Raw genomic sequence first — 19,126 nt, forward strand, 5'->3', positions numbered from 1 at the left:
TTTGTTGTTAACACCGAACACTTTGCAAACAGGCTTTTGTTCTTAGCATCAACAACGTATGATGTTCATAGATCCATCAAGAACAACCAAACACCCCCTTCCCAGGAACAGCTCAAAGCACTTCAAGATTACATCAATTCCGTGCGTCGCTCTCCTTAATCCGCGCCCTATATTCTGCCACGTCATCCTATTTCCATTTCTCAACTCTTCCCCAAACAATTAATCCCCCTTTACTTTTCACATATCTTTGTATATGTATATTAAGCTAGTTGTGCTTAAATAAATTCAATTAATAAATTGTAAAATAAATTTCATGAACAACAGTTTCTGTTTTTTCAGTCTAAGAAAAACCATAGTGGGTACTGTTATGTGTTTGTGAAATCAGGAATTTTTCCTTGTTTTGGTCTACTTGTGGCGTTCTCATTTGCAGATAAATAAAATAATTCAGATTACTGCTATATTTAGGACTCGAATGATAGAACATATAGTAAGTCAAGTATTTTGCATTTAAACTTCTTAATCTAGCAAATAATGTAAAAAGCCTAGTTTTAGAAACATGTTAAAATCTTGAAAAATAAACTGTTAAAAAAATTATGTAAACACAAATTATTAAAAAATTATAACTACTAATATCAAATTAAGCATAGATTTAAGATTGTTTAAAAGTGAAGTTAAACAAACACATACTAATATTAGGAAGAACATTATGTTAGCAAGAAAAATGAAAAAATAAACAAAGAATATTATGTTAGCAAATAGAATAAAAGAATAAAAATTGGCCTATGCAGGTCTCGAACCTACGACCTTCGCGTTATTAGCACGATGCTCTAACCAACTGAGCTAATAGGCCATTTGTTATTAAAATTATTTAATCTAATTTATTTTGTTTTAACTTATTTTTATTTTGTTTTTTAATTATTGAGAGATTGAGATATAGGAAATGTCAATTTTAAATAATTCATTTAAAATCAATTCAGTCAAAGTTACTTAAAATTCACATTTCTTTTCAGTTATAAAGGTAACAATAAATTATCAAAATGTGGCTGTATCCAAATAATTCATAACTCAGATTTCCCAAATTAAAAAGATAAAAAAAAATATGAATACGAAATCCAATATTAACTAAAATTTAGAAAATGAATACAAGCCTTATTTCATCATGTACAAATTGTGCTTTCCCTTTTTTTATGGTCCTCCTTATCCATTTTTTTACATAACTTTTGTATGGCGTTGGATCTATGCCTTCACTATAGGAGATAACTTGCTTGGAGGAACCATAGATTTAGTATAGGCAATTGGCAAAGAAAGTAACTTCTTGGCTTTGCTCACATAAGCCCTCCTGGTGAAATTATTGTAATCATTAGCTTCTATCTCATCCAATATCTGGCGATACAATAGCAATGCTGCCCATACCTGCAACATCCACAAGAACCACAACACCCTTTTATGTTCACATGCGAAAGTTAAATAACGGATAAAAGAATGAAGAACCCCAATCCCTATTTATTGTGAAAAACGTGTGTTCTTACTTCAGCACATAAGAGTGAACCTCAAAAACCAATGGCTTACAAGCACTGAGAAACATTTAAAATTTCTTATTTGACATTCAACATTACATTGTTATTATAATAGCAAATCAAAAAGTAGGTACAATGACGTATCCATTCAACAAATTTTTCCACACCATAAAATCATAAGACAGGTAAGAGAATAACCAATAAATAACTTTTCTTGATACTGACTGCAAAGCCTTATTTCTTGGACAAAAATTCAGATTTTAAATACATGTGCGTGAGAAACCATGATACAAAGATTTGCAAGCTTGTTCATATTAAAATGTAGGTTTTGTATAATGATAAATATTGGCATTTCTTACCGGCCATCTGCTAGCTTCATTAAGCTCCATCACTCCCTTTTCTGCCTTGTCAAAAAACATTCTTGCCCTTTTAATTTGGCTCTTCATGAAGTTTCTCCACTTGTCTGTCACCTTGCCAGCAAATATGTCATCATCAGAAAGCCCTGCTAGAGCCAACTCATCTTGTGGTAGATACACTCTTCCTCTGCTTGCACTGTTGAAAATTGAATATGTTATATGGGTGGAACCAAAATGAAATACAGGCTTATTCTTGAAATCAGTATCAGAAAAAGCGAACATGGATATTTTCAGTCCATTAGAATCTCAGAATAGAGTGAACCAAAACCCAGTACCTAACTGGACTATATATATATATATATATATATATATATAGCATATTCTAATATCAATTCACTGTTATTTTTCATTTTCAGCACCCCATGTTTTCTTTTCTCTAGACAACCAAGTGAGATGTCACAGTTTGGAAATCCCAACAAATAGGGTAGAACCATATTGAAGTTTTATGGAGCTGAGATTGAATAAAGACCTAGCATGAATGGCAGTTAATGTATTAACAATGAAAGAAACTCATTCAAGTTTTGGTTAAGTCCAGAACAAAGTAACTTAACAGATTCACTTAACTTGCACATTAATATGAAGCACTGCTTTTATATACATCTCAAGTTTTTCTTTTTTGGTGAGACAATACAATCCAGGATCCTGGGTCTCAATGAGGAGATACGCTTCTAATATTTTGGAATCAAGTAATGGATATTTCAATTCGATATGACAATACCACAACAGCAATAATGGGAGAAGTAAACTTATTCCGTTATGTACATTAGTAGAAAACTTTTGGACTTGAAGAAACTTACTCCTCTCCAACATCTCTAAGTATGTTGGTAAGCTGATTTGCAATTCCAAGGGCCAAGGCAGCATTGTATACACTCTCTGTTGTGGCCGGTGAATGCGGTGAAATGCCCATGACTGGAACACTCATTAAACCAACAGTCCCAGCAACATAGTAGCAGTAGAGATATAATTCATCAAAGTTTTTGTATCTTGATTTCCAAAGATCCATTCTCATTCCTTCTATCATATCTTTAAATGGCTGTATTGACACAAATAAAAGAATTGAAAAGTAAATCCTCTAACACTGAAGGTGAGTATATTAAATTCACATGCTTATTATAAAGTAACAAAACATAATTGAAGGTTTCACAAAATCATGATATGGGCACAACAAGAACCTTGGCTGGTTTGAAAGATATTTATTAAAAAGGCAAATATTTTTCAGAAAAATTCAGAGAGTGCTTCACACAAAACTAATAATAAATTCAGGGTGTTTTGATCACTCTCTGGCTCTACTTAATAACCACTTGGCTTATTAAATGGATCAGGCATACTGTACAGGTAAAGTGCAACCTATATTAATTCCTTCCCCAAAGATTAGTATCATATAGAGTAAGGAACTCTGATTTGGATGAAAGTATAATGAGAAACTTCAGGACACAATCTGAATGGAAGATAATAATCTAAGGGAGTTGATGTGTATTATAAAAGAACAATTCCTTCACCTCAGGCTGCATTAAAACTTCGACACAATCTAAATTAGATATCAAAAACCATGCACAGTCGTGCACACTTGCACACACATAAATTAATGAATTTCCAGCCAATATCTCATTTGGTCAACAAAATGGACTCATACCTGGATATCAACAGGAAATTTGGAAACTGTATCTGATAAAGAAGCATCAAGCATATCAAACGGACGACCTTGGAAAAGTTCTTCCAATCTCGATTCCCACCTATCCAAAGCAAATGGTGTAATATGGGAAGCATTAGGGCCATCAACAAGTTCATCTGTTCTCCTACACCACACTGAAAAAGCAGGAGCAACATAAGGCATTTGAGATCCAATCAGGTTAATTAGTCTTCCTTGAAACAACATCCTTTCACAATCAGCTAGCCAAAGATATGCAGTACCATGATACAATAAAGCATAAATTAATCAGATTTTCCTCAACCTATGAATCCATAAGCGTCACCACAGCTTACTTTACCTTTCCAACTTCCGATATCAAAATGGTTGTCAGAGATTGTAACAGCTGTAAGTGTCTATCATTTTGAGCAATGGATCAGATTCAGTTTAGAATTATAAAACTTCGTTTTTCCAATTTTATTATACAAAGGTGAAAGATCAAAATTCATTGCTTTGTTTGGAAGTTTTGTAATTCATAATTTAGATAAGATGATTAAGTTCTCATTTACATATTTGGGAAGATACATTTTCCTGAGATGATTTTGGTAATCATTTAGGGAGTAGACATTCCTACAAGTTTCTTTTGAAGCCTAGAGAGAACAATGACATGGATTTCTCAATTTTGGAGGACTCAATAAAACCTTTGTATGCATAAAATCAGACTAGATTTCAATCTAAAACCAAGATTTTCAAGCCTGAAGATCCCTATAGCAAAACTGGTCCACTAGCTGAACTTTTTTGTTTTAACATAAACATGCCTGACAGTTACAAAACAAACAATTTGATTTTAGTCAGTATGCTTTCTAGAAACCAAAATAAGGTCCTTATGCATTTAACTTTGCTGAGTTATATACTACAATTGGATATGGAGTACTATATACTGACCCTAATGAGTAGTCATAAACCATCAGTGTTTATTGTAAAAACAAAACATTCTGTTGTTACATTAGCTCTCAATATATCTTAGTTTTCATTTTGATTATTAATTGAGACATTACTAGGGAAAAAAAAAGGAGAATCTAGACTCTAGAGACAGAGAAAGAGATCCTAACCAAATGAGAATGATCACTCACCATATATTGCCCAGATAGCTCTTCGCCTTTCAGGAGTCATTAGAAGAGTTCCTGGAGGACAAAATACCATGTAAATGGACTCAAATCATGCTACAAACCCAAATGAAATCTAAACTCTAAAGTTAACATCCTCACTTGAAGGAAGGATAAGAGAAAGCTAACCCAGGTAAAATGTTTTGGCGTATTCTGCACAAACTTCTCCACAACGGTCATATGCTTCACTCAACAAGCTCAAATTCCCCGGCAGAGCAATATCTGGCTTTGCATCAAGTTCACCTGCAGAGCTCAGCTTCCTCTTAACCAAAGATGCCTGCTTCAGCACCACATCATAGACCTTCTGCTCTGATGAAACAGCCACTTCTCCTGCAGCAGGGTTTGCAAGCACATTTGACAGCATACGGAAGTTGCTTGTACTTTCTAAGCCAGACTGACCAACACATGCATACTTCATATTTTCACTCAAAGAGCAAAATCTCCATCTCTTTTGCTTATCTTTCTTTGCTCTAATTGGCTCACGGGATACAAACTTTGTAGAATCAAAGAACTTCACATCTCGAATAGAATCAAGTAACCCAGTGGAATGGGAAACCTCAAAGCCCGGGGCGGTAACAACCCACAATAACGTCACAGACATGATTAAACTCTTGGGTTCTTACAACCTGCTTGTTGACCTTATTCCTCAAATATAATCCTTCAGAGAACTATTAAACTCCCTTCAATAAAACAAACCCAGTTGAAAACACAGGCAAATCATGCAAAAAAAGCTGGCTTTTCTCCAATGAATCCTAAGTTCCAGCAGGTGGAAGGGTTGTTCTTAGTTCTTAACTTCTACCAAAGCTATCTGTGATTCAACCAAAACAAGCATCACATTCAGTACCACAGTAACATGAACCTAAAACAAAAAAAGAACCATATCAATCAGATATAACAAGAAACTCACAATGGGCATCGAAATCCAAACAACCCCTCTAAATTAAAAGAACAAAGAGTTGCTTGTAGTTATGACCAGAGAAAGTATGAATTAACAGGTTGTGTTTGCTACGACTTGTCATTCATTCCAGAACCCAATTAGTAAACGGCATTAAACTACAAAGTTAGCTATCCTTACCTAAGTATCTTCCCTAACCTACACGAAAATCCAACCACTAAGATTAATAGCATGTAAGAAAGAAGAAACAAGAAGCACACCTGTTGGCTTGACCCACTCACAAGAGCTTCCCATTAATTGAACATATGCTTCAACGCATCAACATCATGGAGCAAAACACTACGTCCACTGAGAACAATTTCTTTACCTCACACACTGACCCACCAAACTCTCCACTCTTCCAGACCTTAATACTATTTATTATTTTCCTTTGTCTTTTTGTTTAATTTAAATAATGTCCCTTTTTATCACCAAATTCTCTTAGCAGCGTTTACGGGATTTCAGGTCTCTCTCTTGTCACCAATGTCTGGTTCTGAGTTTCACACGCTTGTAGTAGAGTTCAGACTTTGGAGCCTTCTGTCTCATTTCAGTGTTAGCTGCTTCACAATGGATCGGGTTTACCCAACTACATATCCGAATTATTTTATAATGGGGTTGGCATAAAAGAAACTTAATTTAAATAAAATATTTTAATATTATGTTATTCAACTTAATGTTATATCATTAAATTCAAATAAATATTATAGCATCTCATATTTATTTATTTTTATATAAAAATAATGACAGTAAAACGTCTTTAAATTTAAAGAATTCAATATTAATTTTTATTTACATTCTATAATTATTATTAATAAAAAAAATTATATACCATAAAATTTAAACATATAGCTTGATCTTACATATGTGAATATAATGAGATTTGACATTAATTTTTTACTTTAGTTGGATGAATAAAAATTTCTCTCTTAAAATATATAATATAATTATAATTACTGAAACTTAAATTTAAATATTTATTACTTTTAAAAGCATTAAATAGTACAAAAATAAATAAATCAATAAAAAAATATTATTGAGTAAAATGGATAGTGGGTAGAGTTTTGAAACCGGATCCGGAAAAGTGAATGGACAGGACCCAAGAATGACGGCAGGTGCGGAAAGTGCGCATGAAAAAGCGAAATCCAACGCGGACAACACGTGGATCGGATCACCCAATCAGAGGAGGATAACGTTATCGTATGTTACAAAGCGGTGTCGAAACGGTGAGGTGGGGACGGGCACGTGGCGTGCTCTCATTGATCGACCAGGTGATACACTTATTCCACCGGATCATGGGATTGGTTTGGCGTAAGAGTGTGGGACCTACCTGGTTGCCAATTATGGAGTTTTTGCCCTTTTTTAATTCTAAACTGGGCTTGGTGGGCCCAGTGGGCCTTGGTCGGTTTGCATTGCACCCTACACTGAACGTAGTGGAAAGTTGAATGAATATGAATTTATCAAAATGCACAAACGTTGAGTCCAACCCATTATTTGACACGTAGTCAATTTGCACCTTGTGTGGATCTCATCACATCGGATTATTTGACTATTTTACTGAGGAGGTACTTTCTGTTTATAGGTCTGGGTGCAGGTCCCTTGACACCTGGCAATGTGTTAACTGTTAACTATAACTACTTCTGATATTGTATTAGTAGGGTCAATTTTAATATTAAAGAATTTGATATTTTAATATTTTTGTAATTAATTAATCAACCTAATCTTAAGTGTTAGTGGGAAGCGTTTTTTACTCAGATCTCATTACCCATTATTTAATGGGAAAAGGTAGGTAAAAGCTTTGAGTGTTCAGAATTCAGACTCCAGGTTGGTTACTTTGCTAGTCATCATTAATTAAAATAGTCAAAACTCAGCAATTTTTATTTGTATTGGGGAGAGAGAGAGAGAGAGGGAAAAGGGTACGTCAAAACAGGTCTAAATTCCAATAAAGAAATGCAGTGGGGGACGTTTGTTAGGTTAGCATGCTGATTTTTTCTTATGTTTTTAATTCATTGGTTCTTTGTCAAAATACTGTTATGTTGATGAGATTGGCATCTCTTTTCAATTGTTTTTTGGGTTGGTACGTCAATTAAATTAGATTAATCTTCAAAACAAGTTTATCAAATCGATTTAATTTTATTGTTTTTTATTTATCCTGTACAACTAGTTTAGTTTAAAATTTAGATTTATTTAGTTCAATTCAATATAAAGAAACTTGAATTGGGTTAATTTTTTCAGTTTTATATAATAATAAATCTTAAAATATACAATAAACATTTTAAAAATTAATTTGTGTACACTAAGGTTTTTCAAAGTTTTTTTTTTTTTTTCACACACCCCTTCAAGAATTGATTTCCTACCATAAAAAATTCAGCAATCTACGGTGTTGAGTTTTGTTGATAATTTATTAAGGATATTTTACCTACTTTATTCCTTAAAACTTAATTGATTCCATTTTATCTCCTATGTATTTCGTTTCAGTTTATAAGAATTATTAGTCCTATTGTATTCATTTCCTATTTATGTCTAATCTTGGGATTTTGAACTTTATTTCTTTTGGTTAGCTATATTTGATTAATGCATGAACGTTAACGAGAGAGGAAGCAAGCAAATGGAATTAATTATGATAATACAGGGATACATGCAATTTATGGGGAATTCAATTAATGACAAGTTAACGTGTACATACTCTACCAAGCGTGTCTACACCCAAACCAACATAGAAACATTATCAATTCTTCTCACTGTGTATTATATACGTAAGAAGGTTAGCATTCATACTATGCCTAAAATTCACGTATCCATGTCTAAACTTATCAACACGGTGGCTTTTGGCTTTTCTTTTTGGCAAGAATTACGAGAAAACCGTAAGTTCTCTAATGTTGGAGTTGAATCCTGGGGGAGGTAAGATTTTATATCTTCAAATCATTCCACAAGCTATAGGATGCATACCCTACATCTTTGGCTTTAGATGAACAGTACTATGTTGCCAAAAAAGCAAAAATATATGTCCATTAAATATAAAAAAATAAAAAACAAAATAACAAGAATCAAACTTAAAAAAATATATGATGACATTGAGGTACAGAGTGTGACATTTATGTGACTATCATTTAAAACAAGTGATGCTTGTGTAGGTTCCTGGGTTTAGGTGGATTATTTATTTAACTCTAGTATCGAAAATTTTTTTTAAAAAATTACAGAAAAAGATTATAAATAAAAAGATTATTTTATGTTTATTTTTTATAACACACTTCTTTGAGTTTGTTAAAAAAATTGGGTAAATGTGTACTAAGAACAAATTTATAATTTTTGTTGTTTAAAAATTATAAAGATGAAAGTTTATAATTTTATCTGTATAAAAGTTATAGGTGACAGAATTTAAAATTTTATCTTGTAAAAAATTATTAGTCTAATGTATATTTTAATGTGAGTTATGAATTATTCGGAGTTAGCCAAATTTTCTTCATTTATTGTTACTATTTTAATTGAAAATAAATATAAATTCTACGTGACTTATTTGACGGAGTCAATTTTAAGTGAGATCAATTGACTAGGGCATTAATAAAATATAGTTTTAAATTTAAATTTTTTAGACAAAAATGTCTATTAGCTTAGTTAGTTAGAACATCTTATTAATAATACAAAGGTCGTAGGTTTAAAACTTGTATGGGCTAATTTTTTAATTTTTTTAAACAAGTTCAATTGATTAGGGCAGTAGTAAATTGTAGTTTTAACTTTAAATTTTTTAAATATAAATGGCCTATTAATTCAATTGGTTAGAGTGTTGTGTTAATAACATGAAAGTCACTTTGAAACAAGTTCAATTGATTAAGGCATCCATAAACTATAGTTCTAAATTTAAATTTTATAGACACAAATGGCCTATTAGCTCAGTTGGTTAGAGCGTCGTGCTAATAACGCGAAAGTCGCAGGTTCGAGACCTGCATGGGCCAATATTTATATTTTGTTTTATTTTTAATTTTTTTAAATAAGTTTAATTGATTAAGGCATCAATAAACTATAGTTCCAAATTTAAATTTTATAAACATAAATGGCCTATCAGCTCAGTTGGTTAGAGCGTCGTGCTAATAACGCGAAGGTCGCAGGTTCGAGACCTGCATGGGCCAATATTTATATTTTGTTTTATTTTTAATTTTTTTAAATAAGTTTAATTGATTAAGACATCAATAAACTATAGTTCTGAATTTAAATTTTATAGACACAAATGGCCTATTAGCTCAGTTGTTTACAGGTTCGAGACCTGCATGGGCCAATATTTATATTTTGTTTTATTTTTAAGTTTTTTAAATAAGTTCAATTGATTAAGGCATCAATAAACTATAGTTCTAAATTTAAATTTTATAGACGCAAATGGCCTATTAGCTCAGTTGGTTAGAGCGTCGTGCTAATAACGCGAAGGTCGCAGGTTCGAGACCTGCATGGGCCAATATTTATATTTTGTTTTATTTTTAATTTTTTTAAATAAGTTTAATTGATTAAGGCATCAATAAACTATAGTTCTGAATTTAAATTTTATAGACACAAATGGCCTATTAGCTCAGTTGGTTACAGGTTCGAGACCTGCATGGGCCAATATTTATATTTTGTTTTATTTTTAAGTTTTTTAAATAAGTTCAATTGATTAAGGCATTAATAAACTATAGTTCTGAATTTAAATTTTATAGATGCAAATGGCCTATTAGCTCAGTTGGTTAGAGCGTCGTGCTAATAACGCGAAAGTTGTAGCTTCGAGATCTGCATAGGCCAATGTTTTGTTTTATTTTTAATTTTATCATTTTTAAATGATTGTTAATGTAATGTGTTTAGATACATGTTTAAAAGGATATTTTTTTAAAATTAAAATAAATGACTAAATTCTCATCTTAATTCTTGAGATAACTAGCGTCCAGCATTTTAATCCTTAAAATATTTAAAATATCAAGTTAGTCTCTGACTTCCAGATTTGTTAGGCCTTTTAGTCTCTAATCTCAAACACTTTTGATAAACAGCAATAGAATGTTAAATTGTCACGTTAAGTATCATGTTAAAAGTTTAGTTGACAAAAATGACTTCGTTTTAAATGAATGATGAAGTGAATGTGACCAAACAGTTGGTAGAAACGATATTGTTGCAAGATATTGTAAAGTATCCTAATTGCCCAAACATATCAACACATCTCTCCTTTTCTGTTTGAGAAGAATCCTAAATTTTTTTGCAAAATTCAACGAAATTGGTCTTCATAGTTGTGTTTGATACTGTAAAATTTGAAATTAAAGTTTGTTATATTGGAAAGAAGAATAATCACATAGAGGAATTGATAACTATCTTCTTCTAAATTCATTTTGAGTCATTTTCTATTACTTAGATGAGTAACATAACCCTAAATTTTGTGCAATATCAGTAGAAATCCCACAAAAGCAAAACTCATTATATCAAAGTAATGCTGCCACATGTTCATAAGACCACTGTGACTACAAGTAGAGAGTAATCTTGTAAAGGTAATCTCATCAAGATAGAGCCTACTAGCTTGTATCTTCTCAACATCTTAATAGTTTATTTATTCTTCAAAACCTTGCAGAGCAAGTACTCTAATAATAAGATTCCATGACACTATATTCTTCTCAAGCATCCCAAAGAATATGTCCATGACACCGTCCTTCTTGAACATGACACCAAATTATTGAATTCCAAGAAACCACATTCTTCATTGTCATTTGATTAAAAATTTCTAGAGCATTATTAATAAGCTCATGATTAACGTACGCATTAACTATACAAATCCAATAAATAACATTTTTATCATGCATTCGATCAAAAACACTTTTAGCATATTGCAAATACCCACACTTTGCATATATATCTATGAGGGCATTCATCATGATCGAATCAATTTCAATCCTAGTAACAGTAAAAAGAAGAACCCTAACAGTAGAAGGACTAGAGCCGCACAATTTATAACATATGCTGAAATGTTTAAGCAATTAGGGCACATTTTAAATTTTTTAGAATGACATTGACTGTTTGCCTACGTTCACTTGCTTACTCACTTAAAATGACATCATTTTTGTCAATTAAGCTTCTGACATGACACTTAATGTGAAAGTTTAACATTCTGTTACTGTTTGTTAACAACATCTAAGATTAGAGACTAAAAAGTCTGATGAAATAGAAAATTAGGAATTAACATAACATTTTAAATATCTTAAAGACTAAAATGCTAAATGCTAACTATCTCATGAACTAAAATGAATAATTTAATAATAAAAAAATTAAAATAAACAAAATAATTTTAAAAGATTAAAATTAAATTTAATCATAATCATATATTTAAATCGTTTTAAATAATTAATACTACACCTAATTGGCTATAAAAAAGAGTAACATAATTGAAATGCATTCTCAACTTATCCACATTTTCATAGCGTTGCAAAATGTTAAAACCATTTTCTTTCTAAATTTTCACCTCCCAAATTTCTACCTATTCATTTTCAACTTAAAAACTTTGGGATGAGTGAGATGAGTTTTGATGGATGTAGTCTTCACTGAAAACTTCCAAGGGATCACCACTCATTAAGACAACTATATTCAGCTTAGCCTTTCATCGTATTTTTGTATGCTCAAAGGCATGGTTCTCTTGTGCTTGTTTTCATATGACTTTGTCGTAATATTACTCTTATGCATAAAAACAAAAGTCCATTTATGAGCTAACAATAGTGAGCCCACTATGTATTCAACTGTCTTATGTGCCAGAGCCCATCTGAAGGAAATCATACATGGACTGTTCTTTTGCGAAGAGGTTTAGATAGGCCCAAAAGCCTAAAAAAACAAAACTTGCAAAGCAGAGAGTACTAATTAAAAATTAAAAAAAGATATTAAAAAACATAAAATATACATTAATATTATTTTAAATTTTTATTATTTAATTAGTTCAAAATGAGTTATTGTAATATAATCAATTATGAAAAATATTACATGATAAAAAAGTTACTAGAAAACGGGTTACAAGAAAACATTTTATTATTTTAGTGTTAATAATGTTGATTATTGAGTTTGGGCCCGGACAGTAAAAATAAAGTGAAAAACAGGGATCGCATGGAAGTTACAACCTTGAACATTTTTAGCTTCAAGGTTCTGGAAGAACTAGGTTAACGATTTTGTCAGAAGAAGATGGAGCAGGAACAACAAAGACTTGAAAGCTTCTTAACATGGGCAGCACAGCTTGGAATATCAGACTCATCAACCACTAGCCAACATCGACACTCTCTTTCCTCCTGTTTGGGTTCTTCTCTATCTGTCTCTCATTTTCCTCACTCTGGAGGGTACTCACAACTCTTTCAATGTTTCTTCTCCATCATAGCTAATAAAATGTTTGCATTTAATTTATTTTCTTTGTTATTCTAATCACAATTTTGTTACACTGTGACTATTCCCCCTTGCCCATCACGTGTTTTCCTGGGTAATCAATCAAACTTATGATAGTATTGTAAATATTCATGCTTTTTACGTGTTTCTGTTAATACGTTCTAACCCATTTTCGTGTATTATTTGGAGAATGCTGTAGGAGAGGTTTGGGTGCTGTGAGAGGACTTAAGAGGGGAGAAATTATTCTGAGAGTTCCAAAATCTGCTTTAATGACAAGGGAGAATGTTATGGAAGATAAAAAGCTCTGTGTTGCTGTGAATAGGCACTCTTCTCTGTCCTCAGCTCAGGTTTATTTCTTAACTGTATTGCTTAAGTGTGATAGTTATGTTGCTAGTTTTCTTTACATTGCTAAATTGAAACTGTTTTTCCTGTAATTTAATTTGTGAAAATGTGCTAAAGATGTTAGTTTTATTATCTTTAGTTGGTTATTGAACCAAGCCTAATCATTTTTGAGAAAATTATTGTATGCGTGGTTGAACTAGGCTCTGAAGACAGCTGTTTGGATAGGGTTTCATCATTGTTGTTGTGTTATTCATGTATATTTTTCCTTTTAATTGATTCTTTTATACTTACTTCTAAGCTTGTGTGTAATGCAGATATTGATTGTTTGCTTGTTGTATGAAATGGGTAAAGGAAAAACTTCGAGGTGGCATCCCTACCTAGTGCATTTGCCGAACACTTATGACATACTAGCCACATTTGGTGAATTTGAGAAGCGTGCTCTGCAAGTTCAGTTTCTATTAGAAATTTTATTTTATCTTGTTAGGTTAGATTATAGCATCCCAGCTAATGATATTTATCAGTGTTTCATTAGTACTTTATGCAATAAATCATATGTATGTTTTGCTTAGCAGGTGGATGAGGCTCTATGGGTCACAGAGAAAGCTATAATAAAAGCCAAATCAGAGTGGAAAGAAGCTCATCCTTTGATGGAAGATCTCATGTTTAAGCCCCAGCTTTTAACATTTAAGGCTTGGGTTTGGGCTGCTGCAACGGTTAGTTGATTAGAAACCTGGCCTTTAGTTTGGGGTGGGGAAGCTATGCATGCTAAAACTATTTTATCTACAAATATTCAATTTGCTTTTCCTACACAGTATCATACATGGACAAACATCTTTCATTTTATTTATTTAATTTAATTAAAATAATAGAAACCAAACGTTTGCTTGTCTGAACTTGTATTTACGTCAATGAAATTGCAGCAGATTTATTTTGACTAATCTATTTTAAGTTGTGCTACTTTTTATTAAATTATTTAAACAATAAGAAAAACCAGCAAGTTTTACTGAATATTGATTAATATTTATTGATTGATACATCAGCTTCTGCCTTCATGTATTACACGGCATATGCATTTTAGTTGTCGGGTAAATCACAGCTCACTTTATCATATAGTCTCATTTAAACTTTAAAAAATTAGATATCTTCTCGGACGTTGCATATACCATGGGATGAAGCTGGGTGTTTATGCCCTGTGGGTGACTTGTTTAATTATGATGCCCCTGGAGCAGAGCCATCTGGTATTGAGGGTGTAGAGCATTTGCTATCTAACTCTTCCATCCATGATACTGTCATATCAAATGAAGACGAGAATATAGCAATAGATGCAGAACAACTTGATTCTCATTCTCAGAGATTAACAGATGGCGGGTTTGAGGAAGATGTCAATGCATATTGCTTTTATGCCAGGGCACATTACAAGAAAGGAGATCAGGTATTACACAATTGTGTCTGTTTGCTTTCTGCCTTTGTTTTATGTACTTAAAATTTATCTTTATTTTCCATCTTTTCATTTTTTTTACTTAAACTTTTTTTTAAGTCTAATAACTTTTTTGAATGACATTATTTGCATTAGTTTCCAAGTGTGATCAAACGTGAATTAATATTTAATCTGATTGACTGTATTCTAGGCTGTACTGTAGCAGGTAGAGTAAGAGTCATTTTTCTTTATCTTGTTTGGATTGCTTGTCCTTGGGTCAAATTTATTCTGTGGACGTAAAATGTGATGTTTGTATCTATTTGGTTAGGATAGCGTTTTGAAGCAGTGATGCTTGATGGCATCTTTTCTTGGTGAAGAAAAGTTTATGGGGAGGGCAGGCTACCTTATTCCAAGGTTTGGGTATGTCATGAGTGACAACTCTTGGCAGAGACTTATAAATTACTCTTGGCTAACTGCTCTTTTACCATGGCAGGGTGCAAGTCAGGTTATAGCTGGTATTGTCTACAAAGCCTTTTGCCTGAGGAAGGCCTTGAGCCAAATAATTGATGATTTCCCACTAGGCTGAGTAACTAGTTTAACGTAATACACAAGGCCCCTTCACAAGATAGTAGCTCCATATTTTAAAGACATGCTTATATATAGGATATGGAGCAGTAAATATAACAGATGTTTGATATTCATATCCAAATATGGAAGTGAATGTTACTGATTTCTTTTTCCAATTAATATAATTTATCTTAAATCTCACCTCGTACTAAAATTCTAGAAACAAAGCATTAATTGTTGCTGGTCTCCTGAATGTAGATTATCAAATTTTGCAGGGACTGATATTTTCTACTTCCTACTTCATAAAGCCTCCTTTTTTTTTTCATTTGAATGATTTTTTATTTCCTACTTCATAAAACTTCGAGGTGGCATCCCTACCATGGCCGTTTTCACTATCTTCATTCCATTGTTTAGAAAATACGGGATTACAAGTTTCCATGTTTACACCAGGTTCTACTATGCTATGGAACTTACACAAATTTGGAGCTTCTTGAGCACTATGGGTTTCTCTTACAAGAAAATCCAAATGACAAAATTTTTATCCCTTTGGACCCTGCTATATATTCTTCCACTTCATGGTCTAAGGAATCACTCTACATTCATCATGATGGGAAGCCTTCCTTTGCACTACTAGCTGCGTTGCGGTTGTGGGCAACCCCTCAAAATAAGAGGAGGTATGTAGGACATCTTGCATATTCTGGTTCTCAACTGTCTGCAGACAATGAAATTTTTATTGTGAAATGGTTATCAAAAACTTGTGATGCTGTCTTAAAGAATCTGCCAACATCTGTCGATGAAGACACTATGCTCCTGAATGCAATGGTTTATAGTCAAGATTCCATGGACATCACAAAACTAATGTCTTTCAGGGATGAGATTTATAGCTTCTTAGAAGCTCATAATATGAAGGATGCGCATAGTTTTAATGATATATTTTTTTCTAGAAAAGCAAGAAGGTCCATGAACAGGTGGAAATTAGCTGTCCAATGGAGGCTCAGATACAAGAGAGTCCTTGCCGATTGTATCTCTTATTGCAATGAAACACTCAATTCTTTCATGACATAATGCCTTGAAGGACTGGTTGCAGTATAGTTAGAATTTTTCTTTTATGTTATCTTTATTCAGATAATAGATTCTTATTGATTGAAAGAAGGAAACGAAGGAATACTAGTTTACTAGACATGACTGAAACAGGAATGTAAGTTTGATAAGAACGTTGATCAAAGACACAATTAGAATTGTCCGTTGTAGTTGAAAATTTTAAGACTAAATATCGTACGAAAATTTTCATATTTTTTATGCAAGACTAAAATTCCATATATTGTAATTGAATCCTAAACAGTGCACACCTTGATTCTAATATTTTATAATAGATTTGTTTGCATTCAAGTCCTATTTTTTTTATCAATGGATAGTTTCCCCAATTTATAAAGTTCATTACGCATTCTATAAACCAAATGAATTGCTTTAATACTTCTCCATTAAACCTCCAGCAGCTGGAAATCTTCTACTAGAACTTGGAAGAGTGTCTTGAAAACTAATCATTTTGCCTTTCGTGTATTTAATCTATTATTCATCCAGGTTCTGGTCACGTTCAATTCTAAATATACTTTTTTTTATCGGTTTTTTTTATAATTGATATATAATTTAGATTTTCAATAATATTTTATTTGTATTAAATTTATCGTTTTGGTATTTAGTATTCTTGAATTCTCTTTTTAAAAAAAAAATAAAAAATCAAAATTTACACAAATCCATTCTCAAATCCCCGAAAATAAACCTCAATAGAAACGACTCAAACTGAATATAAATGTCATATTTTACGTAATACATAAAACTGTCATTCACATTTAAAAATGAGAATCTTATTAAAAGATAAGAACAAGCAAATTAATAAATATAATTATTTAAAAAAGTTAAGACAGAATTCGAATAAATAATTAAGAAACTAAAATTATACCAAATCGTAATAAAATTCTCAATAAGAGTAGGAGAATTCATAAAAACGAACACAGTCACCACCGACGCTAAACGTTATGAATTGAAAAGTAATTTGCAACCCTTTTAGCCCAAATTTTGTTTTAAAATTTAAAAATCAATTCTTTTATTTTTCTAATAAAAAAAAATGATATACTTGCACGAGCACCGGCGAAATATTTAGTATAATCGGAATCGCATACTTGCAAGGGACAAGAAATAATTGGCAATGTTGTTAACATATGGAGAGATGGATCAGACTTATTGGCTTGGTTTCTCAAAAGAGAAAAATCGCACAGTATGTTCAGCGTCGATCATCTGGGGAAAAAATCATCACTTCCATCTCAAAACATCAACATGCACAATGTGATTCCAATGCTTAATCGTCACTAACTTAATTTCAGTTTTTAAAAAAATCAAAGCTCTACCTTGAAACTTCAAGGCCCTCAAGTAAAACAAAAGAAAATCGGGGTATTTAAAACTTAGTTGAAACATTCTCACATGCAAATTTCATACACTAAAAGAAAATTCAAATGAATAAAAATTTCAAACAGAGAGACACGAAAAGCAAATTAGACTCAGAAAATCAACGAACAGAGCATATTGATATGCAGCAGAGTGTCCGCTAGGTGTTTCGAACGGCTAATTCTGACAAAAAAGAGAAAATGCGATAACAATAGAAAAGAGGACGAAACCCTAAGTTGAGGTTAGGAGAGAACACAAGGTTGTTACGATTGTGGAGAAGGTGAAGCTGTTTATATATAGAGGAAGAAACCCTAATTTGAGTTTGGGAGAAACTTGTTCTAGTTGTAGATACAGGAGGAGGCGGAGAATATATTTTTGGTCATAATTGGGCCCACCAAAGACTGAGCCCAAAGATTCTGGCATACAGTTAAAGGCCCATACTAGAGATACAACAAACTTAATGGCCCTTTGTTGCAGTTCATTTTGCATTGATAGGCCCAATCAGTTGAATCCTAAATCAGGTAGTAATTGGGTGATCTAAGTAGGTAATTTTTTACGGGGCCTGTAAATTAACTGACATTTTATACTAACAATTATTACCATTAAATTTATATTAAATATTAAGGTTAATAATTTATTTTAAAATATAATATATTTTTAATTTTTAAAATATTAAAAAGATTACAATTATCAATTTAAAGAGCATATAAAATATCTTTTCAAATTTATAAATACCAAGTACTTTAATAATATACCATCATGAATCGAATTTCGATGTTGACAAAATTTTCCAAAAAACATATTTATTATATTTTCAATTATTAATATTGGTAGCATATGTCAAACTATTATAATTTAGTTCTTTCCTTTGGTCAAATTTTTTAATTAAAATTATTATTATAAATCATATGTCTTATGAGATGAACTAAAAGGAGTCCAACATTATAGACGCCTGTGAAGAAAGTGGTTAAAAATAATTTAATTAAAAATAGTTAAAAATTGAAGAAATTCAAAGTTGGAAATTTATATATAGATATAAATATAGCTTAGTTGATCCACTTGAGTAAACAGTGTTTCTTGACATTTATAGCATGTGGACTCGCTGGGAAAGCAAGAAGAAAGAAAATGGCGTGAATATTACAGTTTTTGATATTCTTTTTGTGTTGATGATCGATCACATGGTAGCCCCAGACAAAGAGAAGAAAAGAATGATACTTATAATTCCGTGACAGAAATAACATTCACACCATCCTTTACTTTTTAAAACATCAAATCTCTTCTCAAAACATGAAAATTCTTTTCCTTTTCTTCCCTCAGCAAATATTCCTTCTCCAACTCT

General features: G+C 31.9%; 2 protein-coding genes and 5 non-coding genes across 10 annotated transcripts; 4 read left to right on the top strand and 3 right to left on the bottom strand.

Moving 5' to 3' along the window:
• Positions 1 to 776: 776 nt before the first annotated feature.
• On the bottom strand, positions 777 to 850 carry TRNAI-AAU. Its single transcript has one exon. It is a non-coding gene; the product is annotated as a tRNA-Ile (tRNA).
• Positions 851 to 989: 139 nt separating this feature from the next.
• On the bottom strand, positions 990 to 6,163 carry LOC113845809 (phytoene synthase 2, chloroplastic). Of its 4 annotated transcripts, none has more exons than XM_027473399.1 (7): positions 5,882 to 6,163; positions 4,856 to 5,534; positions 4,694 to 4,744; positions 3,567 to 3,739; positions 2,731 to 2,966; positions 1,877 to 2,069; positions 990 to 1,413 (listed from the first exon to the last, which is right to left on the bottom strand). In XM_027473399.1, exons 2-7 carry the CDS (start codon positions 5,325 to 5,327, stop codon positions 1,237 to 1,239), a joined length of 1,302 nt encoding a protein of 433 aa, XP_027329200.1. In that variant the 5' UTR covers positions 5,328 to 5,534; positions 5,882 to 6,163; the 3' UTR covers positions 990 to 1,236. The 4 variants fall into 4 exon arrangements, with proteins under 4 accessions (XP_027329200.1, XP_027329201.1, XP_027329202.1 ...); XM_027473400.1 differs by having other exon boundaries at positions 1,013 to 1,413; positions 4,856 to 5,585; positions 5,882 to 6,145; XM_027473401.1 differs by having other exon boundaries at positions 1,048 to 1,413; positions 5,802 to 5,884.
• Positions 6,164 to 9,536: 3,373 nt separating this feature from the next.
• TRNAI-AAU lies at positions 9,537 to 9,610 on the top strand. The gene has a single exon. It is a non-coding gene; the product is annotated as a tRNA-Ile (tRNA).
• A 100-nt stretch (positions 9,611 to 9,710) lies between these two features.
• Positions 9,711 to 9,784, top strand: TRNAI-AAU. The gene has a single exon. It is a non-coding gene; the product is annotated as a tRNA-Ile (tRNA).
• Positions 9,785 to 10,030: 246 nt separating this feature from the next.
• On the top strand, positions 10,031 to 10,104 carry TRNAI-AAU. Its single transcript has one exon. It is a non-coding gene; the product is annotated as a tRNA-Ile (tRNA).
• Positions 10,105 to 12,776: 2,672 nt separating this feature from the next.
• LOC113847220 (protein SET DOMAIN GROUP 40) lies at positions 12,777 to 16,530 on the top strand. The gene is made up of 6 exons (XM_027476183.1): positions 12,777 to 12,976; positions 13,219 to 13,366; positions 13,676 to 13,807; positions 13,934 to 14,074; positions 14,500 to 14,793; positions 15,796 to 16,530. Exons 1-6 carry the CDS (start codon positions 12,825 to 12,827, stop codon positions 16,408 to 16,410), a joined length of 1,482 nt encoding a protein of 493 aa, XP_027331984.1. The 5' UTR covers positions 12,777 to 12,824; the 3' UTR covers positions 16,411 to 16,530.
• A 1,042-nt stretch (positions 16,531 to 17,572) lies between these two features.
• Positions 17,573 to 17,665, bottom strand: LOC113848663. The gene has a single exon (XR_003501927.1). It is a non-coding gene; the product is annotated as a small nucleolar RNA Z103 (small nucleolar RNA).
• Between the last annotated feature and the right edge of the window lie 1,461 nt (positions 17,666 to 19,126).

This window comes from Abrus precatorius, unplaced genomic scaffold (genome assembly GCF_003935025.1).
Source record: "Abrus precatorius isolate BTA unplaced genomic scaffold, Abrus_2018 Scaffold8, whole genome shotgun sequence".
NCBI classification, from domain to species: Eukaryota; Viridiplantae; Streptophyta; class Magnoliopsida; order Fabales; family Fabaceae; genus Abrus; species Abrus precatorius.

Excerpts from the sequence above, each read along its gene's own strand:
- LOC113845809 (XM_027473399.1), bottom strand. The coding sequence starts at position 5,327 with ATGTCTGTGACGTTATTGTGGGTTGTTACCGCCCCGGGCTTTGAGGTT. Across the intron at positions 4,745-4,855 it reads CGCCAAAACATTTTACCTGG|GAACTCTTCTAATGACTCCT; the intron begins GTTAGCTTTCTC and ends TTTGTCCTCCAG. Across the intron at positions 2,967-3,566 it reads AATTTCCTGTTGATATCCAG|CCATTTAAAGATATGATAGA; the intron begins GTATGAGTCCAT and ends GTGTCAATACAG.
- LOC113847220 (XM_027476183.1), top strand. The coding sequence starts at position 12,825 with ATGGAGCAGGAACAACAAAGACTTGAAAGCTTCTTAACATGGGCAGCA. Across the intron at positions 12,977-13,218 it reads CATTTTCCTCACTCTGGAGG|GAGAGGTTTGGGTGCTGTGA; the intron begins GTACTCACAACT and ends AGAATGCTGTAG. Across the intron at positions 14,794-15,795 it reads ATTACAAGAAAGGAGATCAG|GTTCTACTATGCTATGGAAC; the intron begins GTATTACACAAT and ends TGTTTACACCAG.